Source organism: Salvelinus namaycush, chromosome 14 (assembly GCF_016432855.1).
Source record: "Salvelinus namaycush isolate Seneca chromosome 14, SaNama_1.0, whole genome shotgun sequence".
Classification (NCBI taxonomy): domain Eukaryota; kingdom Metazoa; phylum Chordata; class Actinopteri; order Salmoniformes; family Salmonidae; genus Salvelinus; species Salvelinus namaycush.
The window spans coordinates 38,898,042-38,914,873 of NC_052320.1; the positions used below are offsets into that span (position 1 = coordinate 38,898,042).

Genomic DNA, 16,832 nt, shown 5'->3' on the forward strand with positions numbered 1-16,832 from the left:
AAGAAATACAATCAGACAAAATCACAACAAATTAACACGTAGAATATATATTTGATTTGATCTACAGTGAATTCATTCTTGTTGACAAATAGATACGGAGTGCATTCCAGCGACATTAAAATGGCCCTTTACTCTTTTGTCTTTGACTGTCTCAGTATTCACATTCCTTAGGCTCTCTTAGGAGGTATTCACATTCCTTAGGCTCTCTTAGGAGGCTATCTCACCTTTATGTGAATCGTTGTGTTTCTACAGTATATTTAGCATTTTGTTTAAAAAAAATAAATAGAACAACACTTTTAAAGGTAAACACACACACACACACACACAGTATAATGGCTTCTGACTGGCTAAGATCTAACTTGCCCACACACTGAAAGCTGATAACACAAATTCCATGTGAAAGTGAAAGTGTGAATTAAGAGGATTGTTATCTAAAGTCTCTCCGCCTCGTGCTCCTTTTAATACCAGCAATGAAAAAGAAGACGCATTACTTTCATTCAGACCAACTGGACGAAGTAGAGTCAGTTGGTCTCGTCTGAAATCTGGCTTGCCTGCTATTTACTTAAACTGCATCCTGTGTACTAATCGTACTACACACTATTTATAACGTACTCTTAAGTACAAACGAGTGCAGAAAGGAACACATTTGAACATACTAGGCTCGTCCATACTGAGAACGCGTAATCTAATGCGCAGTTGCGTTGGTTCCCACCATTAGTTCATTTTGGTACAGTGCCTTCCCTGATCATCAACTGTTGTCAAACGCACGGGAGTCTGGAAAGACGATTGATTCTCTTCCTCAGAAATGTGCAGCAAATTATACTAGTTGAAAATACTACATTTTCTAAATGTCACATACTGTAAAATGTTATATTTTTGTATTCCCAAAATGCCTGCTATTTAGATCGCAAGTAGGGGTATTTGGACGCGGCCAATGTCATTGTGAATGTCTGGCCTCCCGAAAGTACAAGAACAAGGACCGTTGAGCTCATATTACACACAAACACACACACACGATCTTCACCACCAGAGGGCAGGTCTCCCTTTCCCTATGTCCAGCTCAGAGTAGCTCAGAAGTAGAGGAGCATGTGTGTGTATGTGTCTGCGGCATCATTGTGAGTGTGTATATGTATGGGGTCACCAAGTGTCAGACTCTGGGGGGGGGGGGGGGGGGGGGTGGAGCAAATAAACAGAACTGTTCCTTTTCTTCATCAGTCTGATGAGGTAACCGTGGTGCCTGCGGGGACATAAAACAATGTGACACCAGGAGGAAGTCAGAGAGAGAGGTGGTGATGGATGGGTGGGCCATAGAGCTCACTCAGTCATTTCTACAGGGGGTTGGTGCTTGGCAGTGCTGCCGGAGGTCAGGTCTCGAGGATGGAGGGTTGGTGAGGGCTAAAGACAGGCAGTGTTCAGGGTCAAGTTTGGGGGCAGGGGGCAGTGCTGGGGGAGGCAGAGGGTGGGAGTAGGGGGTGTAAAGCGTCTGGGTGCAGAGGATTGAGAGCCATATTATCACACTCTATCGACCCCTAACACCTGTGGTCTGGCAAACACTGGGGCTGGTTCCATTCTAACTCAGTAACTTCATTTAAATGGAATTGGTCCCAATGTGTCTCCAGGTCGTTACAGATTGCTGTGTGTAAAAGTTTTGACCTGGAGGAGGCTGAAACATTGCCCTGTTCTCCAGACTCTTGGGCGTGAAACACGCACACCCATACACACAGGCTAAGTTGGGCTGCATTAAGAAGTCTGCGAATGGCGAGGAGCACTAATCCAAGCCAGGCCATGTAATAAACAGGATGCTGGAGAAGACAGAGGGGAGAAAAAAGAGGCAATGGGGGAAGAGGAGAGAGGAAAGAGGAGAGAGGAAAGAGAGGAAAGGGGCAATGAGTGAGAGGGGATGGGAAAGACGAGAACGAGGAGAAAGCAAAGAGGGGAAAGGAAAGAGAAGAGAGGAAAAATCCAGAGCTGAGGAAATAGGGGAATGGAGGGAGAGGTGGTAGAAATCCACTACCAGACAGTCAGTGATGCTTCCTCCGATTTTATTAAACCAGTTTTGCAGTAAAACAAAGACTGTTGTGAGTGAACAAGATGCTGCGTTGGCAGAGAGTACCAGCCTCAGCTCTCAATAAATAGTCCTCTTAAATAAGGAAGAGATAGACATCAGCCTTTACAGCAGAGGATAAAACGACAGACCATCCTAAAACCACCTGACACACAACAGACTCGTGGTGCTCAAGGTAATGGTACACACGCACGCACGCACGCACACACACACACACACACACACACACACACACACACACACACACACACACACACACACACACACACACACACACACACACACACACACACACACACACACACACACACACACACACACACACACCCTAGACACAATTTCTCTCTCTTTCGTTCCCCAATCTTTCTCTTCCTTTTGTTTTTCTGAAACACTCTCTGTATTATTGCTTATTATTGTAATAAAACATTCAAGTCAAAGCCTAGTTTATAAAGAGAGCATTATCTGAGTCCAATACACTAGTGTGCGTATGACATCAGAACATGTCTTTAAGACAATGTTTGGAATAAGGAGAGGAACAGAGTTATTTCCCATGACAGGACTGTAGTGATAGGTCCATACTGATGATAGATTTAGCACTGTTACTGTGCAGGAAAAACACATCTCAGAGCTAGCATGGTGAGAAACAGAGGAGGAAGAGAGAGAGAGAGAGAGAGAGAGAGAGAGAGAGAGAGAGAGAGAGAGAGAGAGAGAGAGAGTGAGAGAGAGAGAGCGAGCGAGAGAGAGAGGAAGATAGAGAGAGAGGGTGGGGAGAGAAAGGGAGAGAGAGAGAGCGAGAGAGAGAGAGGGGGGGGAGAGAGAGAGAGGGTGGGGAGAGAGAGAAAGGGAGAGAGAGAGAGAAAGAGAGAGGAGAGAGAGAGAGAGAGAGGGTGGGGAGAGAGAGAAAGGGAGAGAGAGAGAGAGAGAGAGAGAGAGAGAGAGAGGAGAGAGAGCGAGAGAGAGAGAGGAGAGAGAGAGAGAGTGCGAGAGAGAGGGGAGAGAAAAGAGCGAGAGAGAGAGAGTGCGAGAGAGAGAGAGGGGAGAGAAAAGAGCGAGAGAGAGAGAGAGAGAGAGGTGTCTTTGTGCTGTACTGTATGATGAGTGGGACCCAAGGTAAAGAGCTGCATAAAATACAGTACATGTGCATGTAGACACAGGAGAAAAACCCTTAACATGCCCAAGACCAGGAAATAAATACACTTCTCTTTGTTTAAAAAAATATTTACACAGTATTGTCCATGAAGAGGCCATAGAGCATCCACAGTTCCTATAGCCTTTCAGTCATAAAAAAACAATCAAAAATATCTAGAAAAACAGAGTGAAATACAATAAAACACATTTAAATGAACAAAAGATTGTTGACTGTGTATTACTATACAATCACTGTTTAAAATGTCTCATACACAGTAGAAAGCACAGGAAGTATGTGTGTGTGTTCCAGGTTGAACTCAATAAGCATGATTGTCTGCCCGGTCCTCATGTAGTTCCCGTCCAGGAGCTCAGCAAGGCACTCTGGGAAATGTAGTCCGTTCATGTGTCCATTCAGGTGAATCTGGGGAAGAAAGTCTCGAGTCTCGATGAAAGTGACCTGCGTTGAGGGATATTTAGATGTATGCGTGAGTGTGTGTGTGTGTGTGTGTTGAGAGGTTGGCTGCAGTCTAATGGCAGCCACAGGCTCTGACCACCATGTTGCGGTACTTCTTGAGGATGACGTTGGAGCTGTCGTCAAAGTAGAGCACCGAGATGGCGTGGAGCTGGGTGGGGGCACAGCAGGGCTTAGGAATGGTGTCGGGGTTTATTAGGTGGACCTGCACAGGGAGGGGGGACACGGATGGGGAGTAGAAAGGTGGGGGTTGGAGTGAGGGAGACAACATCAAGTGAAAAGAACTCAATGAAGATATGATAGCACGTCAATGCATTTGTCTTTGTGTGGATGCTCTCTGGTACATTGACCGCATGAATGACACAAATGATAATAGAAAGTAACGATTGTTCTTAGCTGCTCACTAGTGTCTGCACGATGGCATGGTTTGTGGCGTTCATATAGGAGTTGAGAGGGAATGCGCACTCTCCCTCACAGTAGTACGCTGCATAGCCTTCTGGAGCTATGATCCAGTCCTGAGAGAGGGAGGGAGGGAGGGAGAGAGAGAGAGAGAGAGAGAGAGAGAGAGAGAGAGAGAGAGGGCAGGGAAATAAAGGGAGAAAAAGAGAGAGACGGCAGATAAAGAGAGAAAGAGAGGCACACTGTTATCCTCCATGTGAGTGTGTAATCAGCATGCGATACATTCCACGGTAGTCATGGTGGTAGTAACAACAAGCTTCCTGGTTCTAAACTCTGAACTAACTGTGCATTTTTTTTTACTGTGGAGCCTTAGTAAGGCAATAAGTATGCACCTCTCCTTAGCATACCCTACTGTTTACCCAGCTGTTGAAGTGGACATCATGGACAACATTGAGCCCTGTAAATCACGTTGGATTTAGGTCTCTGCTAAGAAAAGACATTAGGGAGGACAGGGAGAAAAATAGTAGTGAGAAAGAGATAAAGGCAAGAGAGTGAGAAGAAAAGGAGAGATAGTGAGGGAGGGGGGGTGAAAGAAAAGGAGAGATAGTGAGGGAGGGGGGGTGAAAGAAAAGGAGAGATAGTGAGGGAGGGGGGGGATGAAAGAAAAGGAGAGATAGTGAGGGAGGGGGGGGATGAAAGAAAAGGAGAGATAGTGGGGGAGGGGGGGATGAAAGAAAAGGAGAGATAGTGAGGGAGGGGGGATGAAAGAAAAGGAGAGATAGTGAGGGAGGGGGGATGAAAGAAAAGGAGAGATAGTGAGGGAGGGGGGGTGAAAGAAAAGGAGAGGAAGCGAAGGGGGAGAAATAGAGGAATGTGTGGGGTGCCCTCGGTACCTGCCACCCCAGATCCCTGAAGCTGACGTAGAGCTCGTGTTTCTTACACGCCTGCTTCTGATCAGCACTGCTGTTCTCTGGGGGGGGGGTGGAGAGAGAGAAAGAGGGGTGTAAACATGGTCAACGTTATTGCACGGAAACATAGAACCTTACTCTACACGGAATCAGTCTATGTTTTATAGGCTTAAACCTTCAAGGTTTAGGGACCTTGACCCTGTGCCTTCTGTATCCTTTGCGGCTTCCGCGGCATAGCACACATGGGAGAGGGGACAAAAGAGCCTGCACCCATCTCTTTCACCACTCCGTTCTTTCCCCTCTCTTTTCCATTCTCTCCCTCCGTCCCTCCCTCCCTCTGGTAACCCTGTTCTGTTGAACATACGTTTGTCCCAGATGTTCGGGTTGGGAATGATCATGAACGACTGGTTCTCATCAACTCTTAAAAAGAGACTTCCAAACAGGCCCATTTGGCCCATGTGTGCTGGGCTGGTCCAGCCCCCCCCCCCCCCCCCCCCCCTCACACACAGTGCAGATGTACTCTGCCACAAACGCGGGTCCTGCCTTCGCTTCATGTCGGGTTCTTGGCCCTGTCTGTCCACTCCGTACGGCTCGTGTAAATAAACACGCCAGCTATTTGAAGCCCAGGCATTATGGTGTAACGTTTCAGAGCTCTGCATAAACACAGCGCTCTCACACCTCACACCGTAAGGCCCCTATGAACTATGTACACTCTGTCACGGGAGGTTAAAAAAAAAGGCATTCTCGGAGTGGTTTGGAGGGGGGAAACGTGTGTGAGTTGTGTGTGTGTTTATGTGTGTGCGTGCGCGCGTGTGTGTGTGTGTGTGTGAGTTGTGTGTGTATGTGTGTGCGTGTGTGCGTGTTTGTTGGCCCTTGGAGATATGTGGAGAATTCTGGTAAGGAGGCTGTATTAGACAGCAATAGCTCTGGCCTCCATCTGTCTCTCATTTCACCTGGAGCCAGCCATCACTACACCAGAATCGACCAACATATCACAATGGCATTTCACTGCATTCCCTAAGCTTCCCTTACCCCTCATCCCCCAGTCCCTACCTGCAATGTTGGCCACTCGGAGTGCCTCCTGGCCCTTGTTGGCCCCTTTGGAGCGGTTGGGGTTGCGTTGTTTGGCGCCCCCTGTTGCTGAGCGGATGCTGCGCAGGTGCACCTCGGTGGCTTTGAAGAAGGCCACCATGAAGGGCTGTTTATTCTGAGGACCACTGCGGCCGATCAGCCCTGCCAACCGCGGGTTCACACTCACACCTGCAGGGAGAGACACAGTGGACAGAGGGTCAGAGACATTGCCTGTGAGTGTGTGTGTGTGTGTGTGTTTCACGTTTGAAGTAGTATTAGTCGTATGTACAGGATACACATGGTTTACACGTCCAATGAAATGTTTACATGTATCATGTGTGTGTGTGTGTGTGTGTGTGTGTGTGTGTGTGTGTGTGTGTGTGTGTGTGTGTGTGTGTGTGTGTGTGTGTGTGTGTGTGTGTGTGTGTGTGACTATGTGTGACTATGTGTGACTATGTGTGACTATGTGTGACTATGTGTGTGTGACTATGTGTGTGTGACTGTGTATCTAAAGTGTGTGTGGTCCACTCAGTCTCTAATGAGAACCATTTCTTCTGTCTGTGTAATCCTAAAATGGATGTTTTCCTAAATATGAGGTTTTCCTCCCTAAATTCCTTCCTAAATTCTCTCTCTCTTTCTCTCTCTCTCTCTCTCTCTCTCTCTCTCTCTCTCTCTCTCTCTCTCTCTCTCTCTCTCTCTCTCTCTCTCGTTCACTCCTAGTTTAGACCTTGGAAACGTCAAGAACCAAAGTAGTACCACACATCAAAGAGAAACACTCTCCCAATGGATCTGACTGTGTCTAGGGTGTGTGTGTGTGTGTGTGTGTGTGTGTGTGTGTGTGTGTGTGTGTGTGTGTGTGTGTGTGTGTGTGTGTGTGTGTGTGTGTGTGTGTGTGTGTGTGTGTGTGTGTGTGTGTGTGTGTGTGTGTGTGTGTGTGTGTGTGTGTGTGTGTGTGTGTGTGTGTGTGTGATGTTCACTCAGAGGAATGTGCCTGTGATGATGGTGCCGAGGTAAACTCAGGTTGCCAGCAGCCCACGGCAACAGGACATCCCACGCGCCTGTCAGCACCCGCCTGCCCATACTCCCTCCCATCACACACACAAAGACATACGCACACACAGTCCCTAACATGAGACTGTGTCTGTTTTTCTCAACCTAACATCCTGCTATCATCACTGAGATAGCAGTCTCCCCAGAAACACTGTCATGCTGTGCTACTGTTGATGCTGCTGTTGCTGTTGTCGTATGTCGACGAGCGGCATCCTGATATGTCCTCAGTCGCAATATATCCACTCTGCATGTTGTTTGTTTTTAATCTCTTCTGAATGGGTCGTAATGACGATGAGGGTAGAGTGAATGATGTTAAATCACGAAGGCCTGTATTCTCTATCGATGTGTTCTGTTTCTGTGCTGTGTGCTGGTAGAGCATGTGACATTGGTATGCACTGAGGTCATACTGTTCATCCGGTCCCGTGTCCTTAAATGAATCCAGACAAACAGAGAGGTGTAACGGGTTCACACACAAAAAGATGTCGCATGAGGCTTACTTCATTATTCAACGTTTTGAATAATTTGCACTGCTTCAGGGATAGCGTACACAGACGTTTCGGGAACCCTATCCCTGACGCAGTGAAAATAATAAAAAAAAAAACATTGAATAATGTAGTAAGCTTCATGCAACATATTTTTGGGGGACCTGATCCTAGATCAGTACTCAGACGCTATGGGCCCATGTGCCTATTGGGTTTGAACCCTCATACAGTTGTTGTGATTTAGAGAGCTCCCTCTGGGTGCTGGACCTGCTTCTAAGACACTCTACTCACCGTCAGTGCTCTCCAGAGCCAGCTGCAGGCCCAGGTTGTGTCCAGGGTTCAAGACCCATTGGTTACTGGTCACTGTCAAGTCAAACACCAGCCAGCCGTCCTCAGCCGCCCAGATGACCCTCGAGTCCAACAGAAACAGGTCTGACTCCCTGGAGGAGAAACACACACACGCATGAGTAAAAACACACAGACAATCACACAGGCAAACACACAGACAAAGGCACACACTCACACACAAGCCTGCATACTTAGAAAGGACGTATGATTGTGTGAGGTTAAGCGAGTGAAGCATGGAACTGAGGAGACGAGCGATCAGGGCGATAGAGAAAGAGAGGGAGAAAGAGAGGGAGGGAGGGGTCCAGATGGTGAGGCCCAGGGGAACACTTCATTTCCTTAATTGACAATAATGGCTTTATAAACGACTGCATACTGAACACTGTCCATCACACACTGGAATTAAGGGGGAGCGCCAGAGAGAGGGAGAGGCAGAGAAAGAAACAGAGAATGAGGGAGAGAGAGAGAGAGGCAGAGAGAAAGAGAGAGAGAGAGAGAGAGGCAGTGAAAGAAACAGAGAACGAGGGAGAGAGAGAGAGAGGCAGAGAGAAAGAGAGAGAGGCAGAGAGAGAGAGGCAGTGAAAGAAACAGAGAGTGAGGGAGAGAGAGAGAGGCAGAGAGAGACAGGGAGAGAGAAAGAGAGAGCAAGAAAGAGAGAGCGAGCGAGACAGAGAAAGAAACCGAGAACAAGGGAGAGCAAGAGAGTAAGAGAGAGAGAGAGAGAGAGAGGCAAAGAAAGAGAGGCAGAGAGAGAGAGAGAGAGAGAGGCAGAGAGAAATAGAGAGAGGCAGAGAGAGACAGGGAGAGCGAAAGAGAGAGCAAGAAAGAGAGAGCGAGCGAGACAGAGAAAGAAACCGAGAACAAGGGAGAGCGAGAGAGTAAGAGAGAGAGAGAGAGAGAGAGAGAGGCAAAGTAAGAGAGGCAGAGAGAGAGAGAGAGAGAGAGAGAGAGAGAGAGAGAGAGAGAGAGAGAGAGAGAGAGAGAGAGAGAGAGAGAGAGACTCGTACATTTCCTCAGAGAAAACAATGTACTGAGCAAATGTCAAATTGGCTTTTTACCAAATTACAGTACGACAGACCACGTATTCAGCCTGCACACCCTAATTGACAAACAAACAAACCAAAACAAAGGCAAAGTCTTCTCATGCTTTGTTGCTTTCAAAAAAGCTTTCATCTCAAATTGGCATGATGGTCTGTTATACAAATTGATGGAAAGTGGTGTTGGGGGAAAAACATACAACATTATCAAATCCATGTACTCAAACAACAAGTGTGTGGTTAAAATTGGCTAAAAACACACATATTTCTTTCCACAGGGCTGTGGGGTGAGACAGGGATGCAGCTTAAGCCACACCCTCTTCAAAATATATATATAAACGAATTGGCGAGAGCAGCTATTCCCAAACTGGGGAAGTACTACCAGCAGTACTATACCTGCACCTGTCAACGACACAAGTTGTTCAGCTTCCACGAGCACATCCAATGTCAGCATCATGTTGTTAGCCCAGCTAGCATGGACACTGACAGTTGTAAATCTGATGCAGCCGAAGAACTACTGCCCCCTTACCCGGGAAAGCACCGACAGGGGCGTTGAACCATCGAAGAAGCGCAAATATGATGAGAACTACATTGATTTGGGGTTCCCTTATATTGGGAGTAGTGTCTTTCCTCAGCCACAGTGTGTTATATGTGCAAAAGTACTATCTCACAACTCAATGAAACCTTCACTCTTGCGCAGATATTTAGAAACAAAACATGACAATTTGAAAAATAAGCCGCTGGAGTTTTTGGAGCGAGAATTAAGACGACTTTCGTGTAGTAAGACATGTATAAAAGCAACAAATTCCATTAATAAGAAGGGGCTAAAAGCATCTTACATGGTGCGCTACCGAGTTGCTAGGACAGGCAAGCCCCATACTATTGTGGAGGACTTAATTATACCTGCTGCCGTGGATATGGCTGCGACAATGCTGGGGGAAAAGGCCAAAAAAAACTATACAGACAATGCTGTAAGGATCGACGCTGGAGGCAGGAAGCAGGTACAGAGAGAACATTTATTAAACAACAGAAATGAAGCAGGACAGGAACAGCATCTGGACAGGGGACGAAATAACGCCATCAATGCTGACACAGGGAACAAATGGGGGAGCAGACAATTATAGACAGGCAATCAACAACATGAAGGAGTCCAGGCGGGTCCAATGAGCGCTGCTGTGCGTAATGATGGTAACAGGTGTGCGTAATGAAGAGCAGCCTGGCACCCTCGAGCGCCAGAGAGGGAGAGCTGGCACTGGCGTGACAAACGCCTTCATCAAACAACCCTGTTTCACAGCGCATCAGTGACATGGCAGGAGATGTTTTGAAACAATTACTGCTTCGCATACAAGCAAGTGAATTCAATGTATTACAGCTGGATGAGTCAACAGACGTGGCGGGACTGGCACAGCTCCTGGTATATGTCCATTACGTTTATAGGGGGTCAATTAAGGAAGACATCCTCTTCTGCAATTCATTGGAAACCAGGACAACAAGAGAGGATTTTTTTTAAGTACTGGACAGCTTTGTGACATCAAATGGACTTTGGTGGTCAAGATGTGTTGGTATCTGTACTGATGGTGCAAAAGCCATGACAGGGAGACAGAGATGAGTGGTAACGCGCATGCAAGCAGTTACTCCCGATGCCACTTGGGTACACTGCAGCATCCATTGAGAGGATTTTGCTGCCAAGGGAATGCCTGACAGCTTGAAAGACGTTTTGGACACTACAGTGAAAATGGTTAACTTTGTTAAAGCAAGGCCCCTGAACTGTTGTGTATTTTCTGCACTACGCAATGATATGGGCAGCGACCATGTAACTCTTTTACAACATACAGAAGTGCGCTGGTTATCAAGGGTCAAAGTATTGACACGTCTTTTTTGAATTGAGAGACGAGCTTAAAGTTTTCTTTACTGACCATCATTTTCACTTGTCTGACCACTTGCATGATGACGAGTTTCTCATACGACTGGCCTATCTGGATTATGTTTTTTCTCGCCTGAATGATCTGAATCTAGGATTGCAGGGACTCTCTGCAACTATATTCAATGTGCGGGACAAAATGGAGGCTATGATTAAAACCTCTTAAGGATCTACAAGATCGGTGTCCCACCCTCAGGACGGTTGAGCTAACGTGCGCTAATGTGATTAGCATGCCGTTGTAAGTAACAAGAACATTTCCCAGGACAAAGACATATCTTATATGGGCAGAAAGCTTAAATTCTGGTTAATCTAACTGCACTGTCCAATTTACAGTAGCAATGAAAACATACTATGCTATTATTTGAAGAGATTGAACAGGTTTGTACTTGAAAATGTATATATTAACCAATTAGGCACATTTTGGCAGACTTGATACAACATTTTGAACAGAAATGCAATGGTTCATTGGATCAGTCTAACAATTTGCACATACACTGCTGCCATCTAGTGGCCAAAATCTAAATTGCAACTAGAGTCCTAAGTCAGATAATGGCCTTTTTCTCTTGCATTTCAAAGATGGTGGGAAAAAAAGAAGAAATAAAATAATGATTTTCTCTTTGTATTATCTTTTAACAGATCTAACGTGTTATATTCTCCTACATTAATTTCACATTTCCACAAACTTCAAAGTGTTTCCTTTTAAATGGTATCAAGAATATGCATATCCTTGCTTCAGTTCCTGAGCTACAGGCAGTTAGATTTGGGTATGTCATTTTAGGCTAAATTTGAAAAAAAGGGTCTGATCCTTAAGAGGTTTTTGGAGCTCTTCTCTGTCTGCATTAACAAGGACAACACACAGTTCTTTCCATCATTGTATGATATTTTGTGTGCAAATTAACTCTAGTTTACGGACAATGTCAAATGTGATATAGCAAAGCACCTGAGTGAGTTGGGTGCGGAATTATGCAGGTACTTTCCCGAAACACACAACACAAACAACTGGATTCGTTATCCCTTTCATGCCCTGCCTCCAGTCCACTTACCGATATCTGAACAAGAGATCCTCATCAAATTGCAACAAGCAGTTCTGTGAAAATTTAATTCATTCAGAAGCCACTGCCAGATTTATGGATAGGGCTGCGCTCAGAGTATCCTGCCTTGGCAAATCGCGCTGTTAAGACACGGATACCCTTTGCAACCACGTACATATGTGAGAGTGGATTCTCAGCCCTCACTAGCATGAAAACTAAATACAGGCACAGACTGTGTGTGGAAAATTATTTAAGACTGAGACTCCCTCCAATACAACCCAACATTGCAGAGTTATGTGCATCCTTTCAAGCACACCCTTCCCATTAACCTCTGGTGAGTTATTCACCATTTTTGATGAACAAATAAGGTTTTATATGTAAGATGGTTAAATAAAGAGCAAAATAATTGATTATTATTATATTATTATTTGTGTCCTGGTCCTATAAGAGCTCTCTGTCACTTCCCACGAGCCGGGTTGTGACAAAAACTCACACTCATTCTTATGTTTAATAAATGCATCGTATAGTGTGTGTGTGTGTGTGTGTGTGTGTGTGGCAGGCTTACATTGATGCCAAAAAACAACATTTGAGAGTGCGCTGACGATACATACATCGGCCTAAACATCAGCACCACAGGTAACTTCCACAAAGCTGCGAACAAGCTGAGAGACAAGGCATTAAAGGCCTTCTATGCCATCAAAAGGAACATTAAATTTGATGTATCAATTAGGATCTGTCTAAAAATACTTGAATCAATTATAGAACCCAGTGCCCTTTATGGTTGTCTGGGGTCCGCTCACCAACCAAGAATTCACAAAACGGGACAAACACCAAATTGAGACTGCATGCAGAATTCTGCAAAAATATCCTCTGTTTACAACGTAAAACACCAAATAATGCATGCAGAGCAGAATTAGGCCGAAACCCACTAATTATCAAAATCAGGAAAAGAGACGTTAAATTCCACAACCACCTAAAAGGAAGTGATTCCCGAAACTTCCATAACAAAGCCATCACCTACAGAGAGATGAACCTGGAGAAGAGTCCCCTAAGCAAGCCGGTCCTGGGACTGTGTTCACAAACACAAACAGACCCCACAGAGCCCCGGGACAGCAACACAATTAGACCAAACCAAATCATGAGAAAACTAAAATATAATTACTTGACATATTGGAAAGAATTAACAAAAAAACTGAGCAAACTAGAATGCTATTTGGCCCTAAACAGAGAGTACACAGTGGCAGAATACCTGACCACTGTGACTGACCCAAACTTAAGGAAAGCTTTGACTATGTACAGACTCAATGAGCATAGCCTTGCTATTGAGAAAGGCCACCGTAGGCAGACCTGGCTCTCAAGAGAAGACAGGCTATGTGCACACTGCCAACAAAAGGAGGTGGAAACTGAGCTGCACTTCCTAACCTCCTGCCAAAGGTATGACCATATTAGAGACACATATTTCCCTCAGATTACACAGATCCACAAAGAATTTGAAAACAAACCCAATTTTGATACTCTTCCATATCTATTGGTTAAAATACCACAGTGTGCCATCACAGCAGCAAGATTTGTGACCTGTTGCCACAAGGAAAGGGCAACCTGTGAAGAACAAACACCATTGTAAATACAAACCATATTTATGTTTATTTATTTTCCCTTTTGTACTTTAATTATTTGCACATCGTCACAACACTGTATATAGACATAATATGACATTTGAAATGTTTTCATTCTTTTGGAACTTCTGTGAGTGTCATGTTTACTGTTAATTTTTATTGTTTATTTCACTTTTGTTTATTAGCTACTTCACTTGCTTTGGCAATGTTAACATGTGTTTCCCATGCCAATAAATTGAATTGAATTGAGAGAGAGAGGCAGAGAGAGAGAGGCGGAGAGAGAGGCATAGAGAGTGAGAGAGAGCAAGAGAGGCATAGAAATAGATAGATAGATCGAGAGAGAGAGAGAAACACACATAAGAGAAAATCATTTCCGTGTCTCCTACTCCCTTAAATCCTTGTCCAACTAACTACCACTGTTCTAATGTGGGATGTTTTTCTCTTTCTCTCCTCTTTTCCTTTCTGATATTATATCCTTTCTTCTTCATGTATCCATTCATTCCTCCCAGACCAGGGTTATTCTACTGACAGAGGGGACAGTGTGTCATAGAGCTCTGGTTCAGACACACATGTTTGTTTTACTATAAATTATATTTTCCCTAACTCATAATCTTAACCCTTTATCTAACCCTAACCCTAATGTTAACCCTAACCCTAACCTTAACCTCAAACCCCTATCCCTAAACCTACAACTAAACCTATCCCCTAACCCTAAACCTAAACCCTAAGTCTAAAATAGTATTTTTCCTTGTGTGGACCGAATTTTCCTTATTTTACTATACTTGTGAGGACTTCTGGTCTCCACAAGGATACTAAAACCAGCCCACCACCCCCACACACACACATACACACCCTCACCTGTCAATGTGTTCCTCCAGCACCTGGTAGACACTGATGCGGAAGGTTTCATTGTCAAAGCGTTCGTGGATGAAGCCCTTATAGATGCGGAACTCTGCGGTGGTGACCGCCTCCCCCTCGGGAATACGTGATAGGTCGAAACGGAACTCTCGGTGGTGCCGCCAGACGGGTAGGAACTCGGTATCGCGTTCCACTGGAACACACACACACACACACACACACACACAGGATGAGACAAACAAGAACACCACAAACACAAATGCACACACACTATAACGAGTCTGGCAGAAGGTAGAACAGACAGACAGACAGATGGACAGACTGTCTATCACAGTCTTGAGTCCTGACATACTCACCCTTATACAACCTTGGATGATGTAGTGAGACAGACTCATCCATCCATGTTCTCCATGTGGTTCTCTGAATGGATGTCTCCTTCATGTAGCACATGGGCTACACTGCTAGAGAGATGCATGTGGTGCTGGTGCTATAGCCTTATGATTGAGAGATGCACGTGGTTCTGGTGCAACAGCCCTGTGATTGAGAGATGCACGTGGTTCTGACAGCTTTACAACACTCTTTTCTCTCTCTTCCTCTCCGAACCCCAGAGAAACATCCCTCCACTCCTCCTCTCCTCCTCTCATCTGGATCACATGAGGTGGAGTACACACTCACACCACACATGCACACATACAGCTGTGGCCAAATATATTGGCACCCTTGCACTTTTTCTTAAATAATTCCCCCTTTCTTCTCAAATAAGTTGAAATGTAAAAAATGAAAAGTTAGGTAACCACATGTTTTTATCGGATTGAAACTTTGCACAACCAAATACGTTTTTGTAAACTTACGTTTACACTTTTCAATTAGAAAATAAAGACAAATGGCATGGACAAATGTATTGGCAGCTAGTACTTGGTTACACAACCTTTGGCCAAGATAGCTGCAGACAAATGCTTATTGTAGCCATCAATGAGCTTGCTGCACCTTTCTACTGGCAATTTGGCCCATTTTTCAGCAGCAAACTGCTCTAATTCCTCAATATTTAAGGGATGCCCTCCACCAACTTCTGTTTTCAGAGCTCGCCATAGATTCTGGGCGTTTCAGATCTGGACCCTTCGCTGGCCACTCCAGAACAGTCCAGCATCTCTTCTTAGCCATTCCTTGGTGATTTTGGATGTGTGTTTGGGGTCGTTGTCCTGCTGAGAAGACCCACAACCTTCAATGGAGACCCAGTTTTTAGACACTGGGTTAAACATTGGACTACAAAACACCTGATAATCTGAAGATTTCATGATGCCTTGAGCACATTCAAGGCTCCCAGTACCAGAGGCCGCAAAGCAACCCCACCTCATTTGTTGGCAGTTATCTTTAAAAAATATATATTTCACCTTTATTCAACCAGGTAGGCCAGTTGAGAACAAGTTCTCATTTACAACTGCGATCTGGCCGAGATTAAGCAAAGCAGTGCAATAAAAACAACAACACAGAGTTACATATAAACAAACGTACAGTCAATAACACAAAAGAAGAGAAAAATTGAAAAATCTATGTACAGTGTGTGCAAATGTAGAAGAGTAAGGAGGTAGGCAATAAATAGGCCCTAGGGGCGAAAATAATTACAATTTAGCATTAATACTGGAGTGATAGATGTGCAGATGATGATGTGCAAGTAGAGATACTGGGGTGCAAAAGAGCAAGAGGGTAAGTAATAATATGGGGATGAGGTAGTCGGGTGTGCTATTTACAGATTGGATTGGCTGTGTACAGGTACAGTGATCGGTAAGCTGCTCAGACAGCTGATGCTTAAAGTTAGAGAGGGAGATATAAGACTCCAGCTTCAGAGATTTTTGCAATTCGTTCCAGTCATTGGCATCAGAGAACTGGAAGGAAAGGCGGCCAAAGAAAGTGTTGGCTTTGGGGATGACCAGCGAAATATACCTACTGGAGCGCGTGATAAGGGTGGGTGTTGCTATGGTGACCAGTGAGCTGAGAAAAGGCGGGAATTTACCTAGCAAAGACTTTTAGATGACCTGGAGCCAGTGGGTTTGGCGACGGATATGTAGTGAGGGCCAGCCAACGGGAGCATACAGGTTGCAGTGGTGGGTAGTTTATGGGGCTTTGGTGATAAAACGGATGGCACTGTGATAGACTACATCCAGTTTGCTGAGTAGAGTGTTGGAGGCTAATTTGTAAATGACATCGCCGAAGTCAAGGATCGGTAGGATAGTCAGTTTTACGACGGTATGTTTGGCGGCATGAGTGTAGGAGGCTTTGTTGCGAAATAGGGAGCCAATTCTAGATTTAATTTTGGATTGGAGATGCTTAATGTGAGTCTGGAAGGAGAGTTTACAGTCTAACCAGACACCCAGGTATTTGTAGTTGTCCACATATTCTAGGTCAGAACCGTCCAGAGTAGTGATGCTAGTCGGGCGGGATGGTGCGGGCA

General features: G+C 45.1%; 1 protein-coding gene across 1 annotated transcript in view; it reads right to left on the minus strand.

Annotated features, from left to right (window-relative positions):
• Positions 1-3,092: 3,092 nt before the first annotated feature.
• The window catches only part of LOC120058989 (bone morphogenetic protein 7-like), a 41,817-nt gene continuing 28,077 nt past the window's right edge, over positions 3,093-16,832 (minus strand). Inside the window, exons 2-7 of the mRNA XM_039007748.1 lie at positions 14,384-14,576; positions 7,867-8,015; positions 6,026-6,232; positions 4,958-5,034; positions 4,070-4,180; positions 3,093-3,870 (exon numbers count right to left, since the gene is read on the minus strand). Coding sequence (XP_038863676.1) covers positions 3,721-3,870; positions 4,070-4,180; positions 4,958-5,034; positions 6,026-6,232; positions 7,867-8,015; positions 14,384-14,576 — 887 coding nt within the window. The 3' untranslated portion in view covers positions 3,093-3,720. The remainder of the gene's footprint in view (positions 3,871-4,069; positions 4,181-4,957; positions 5,035-6,025; positions 6,233-7,866; positions 8,016-14,383; positions 14,577-16,832) is intronic.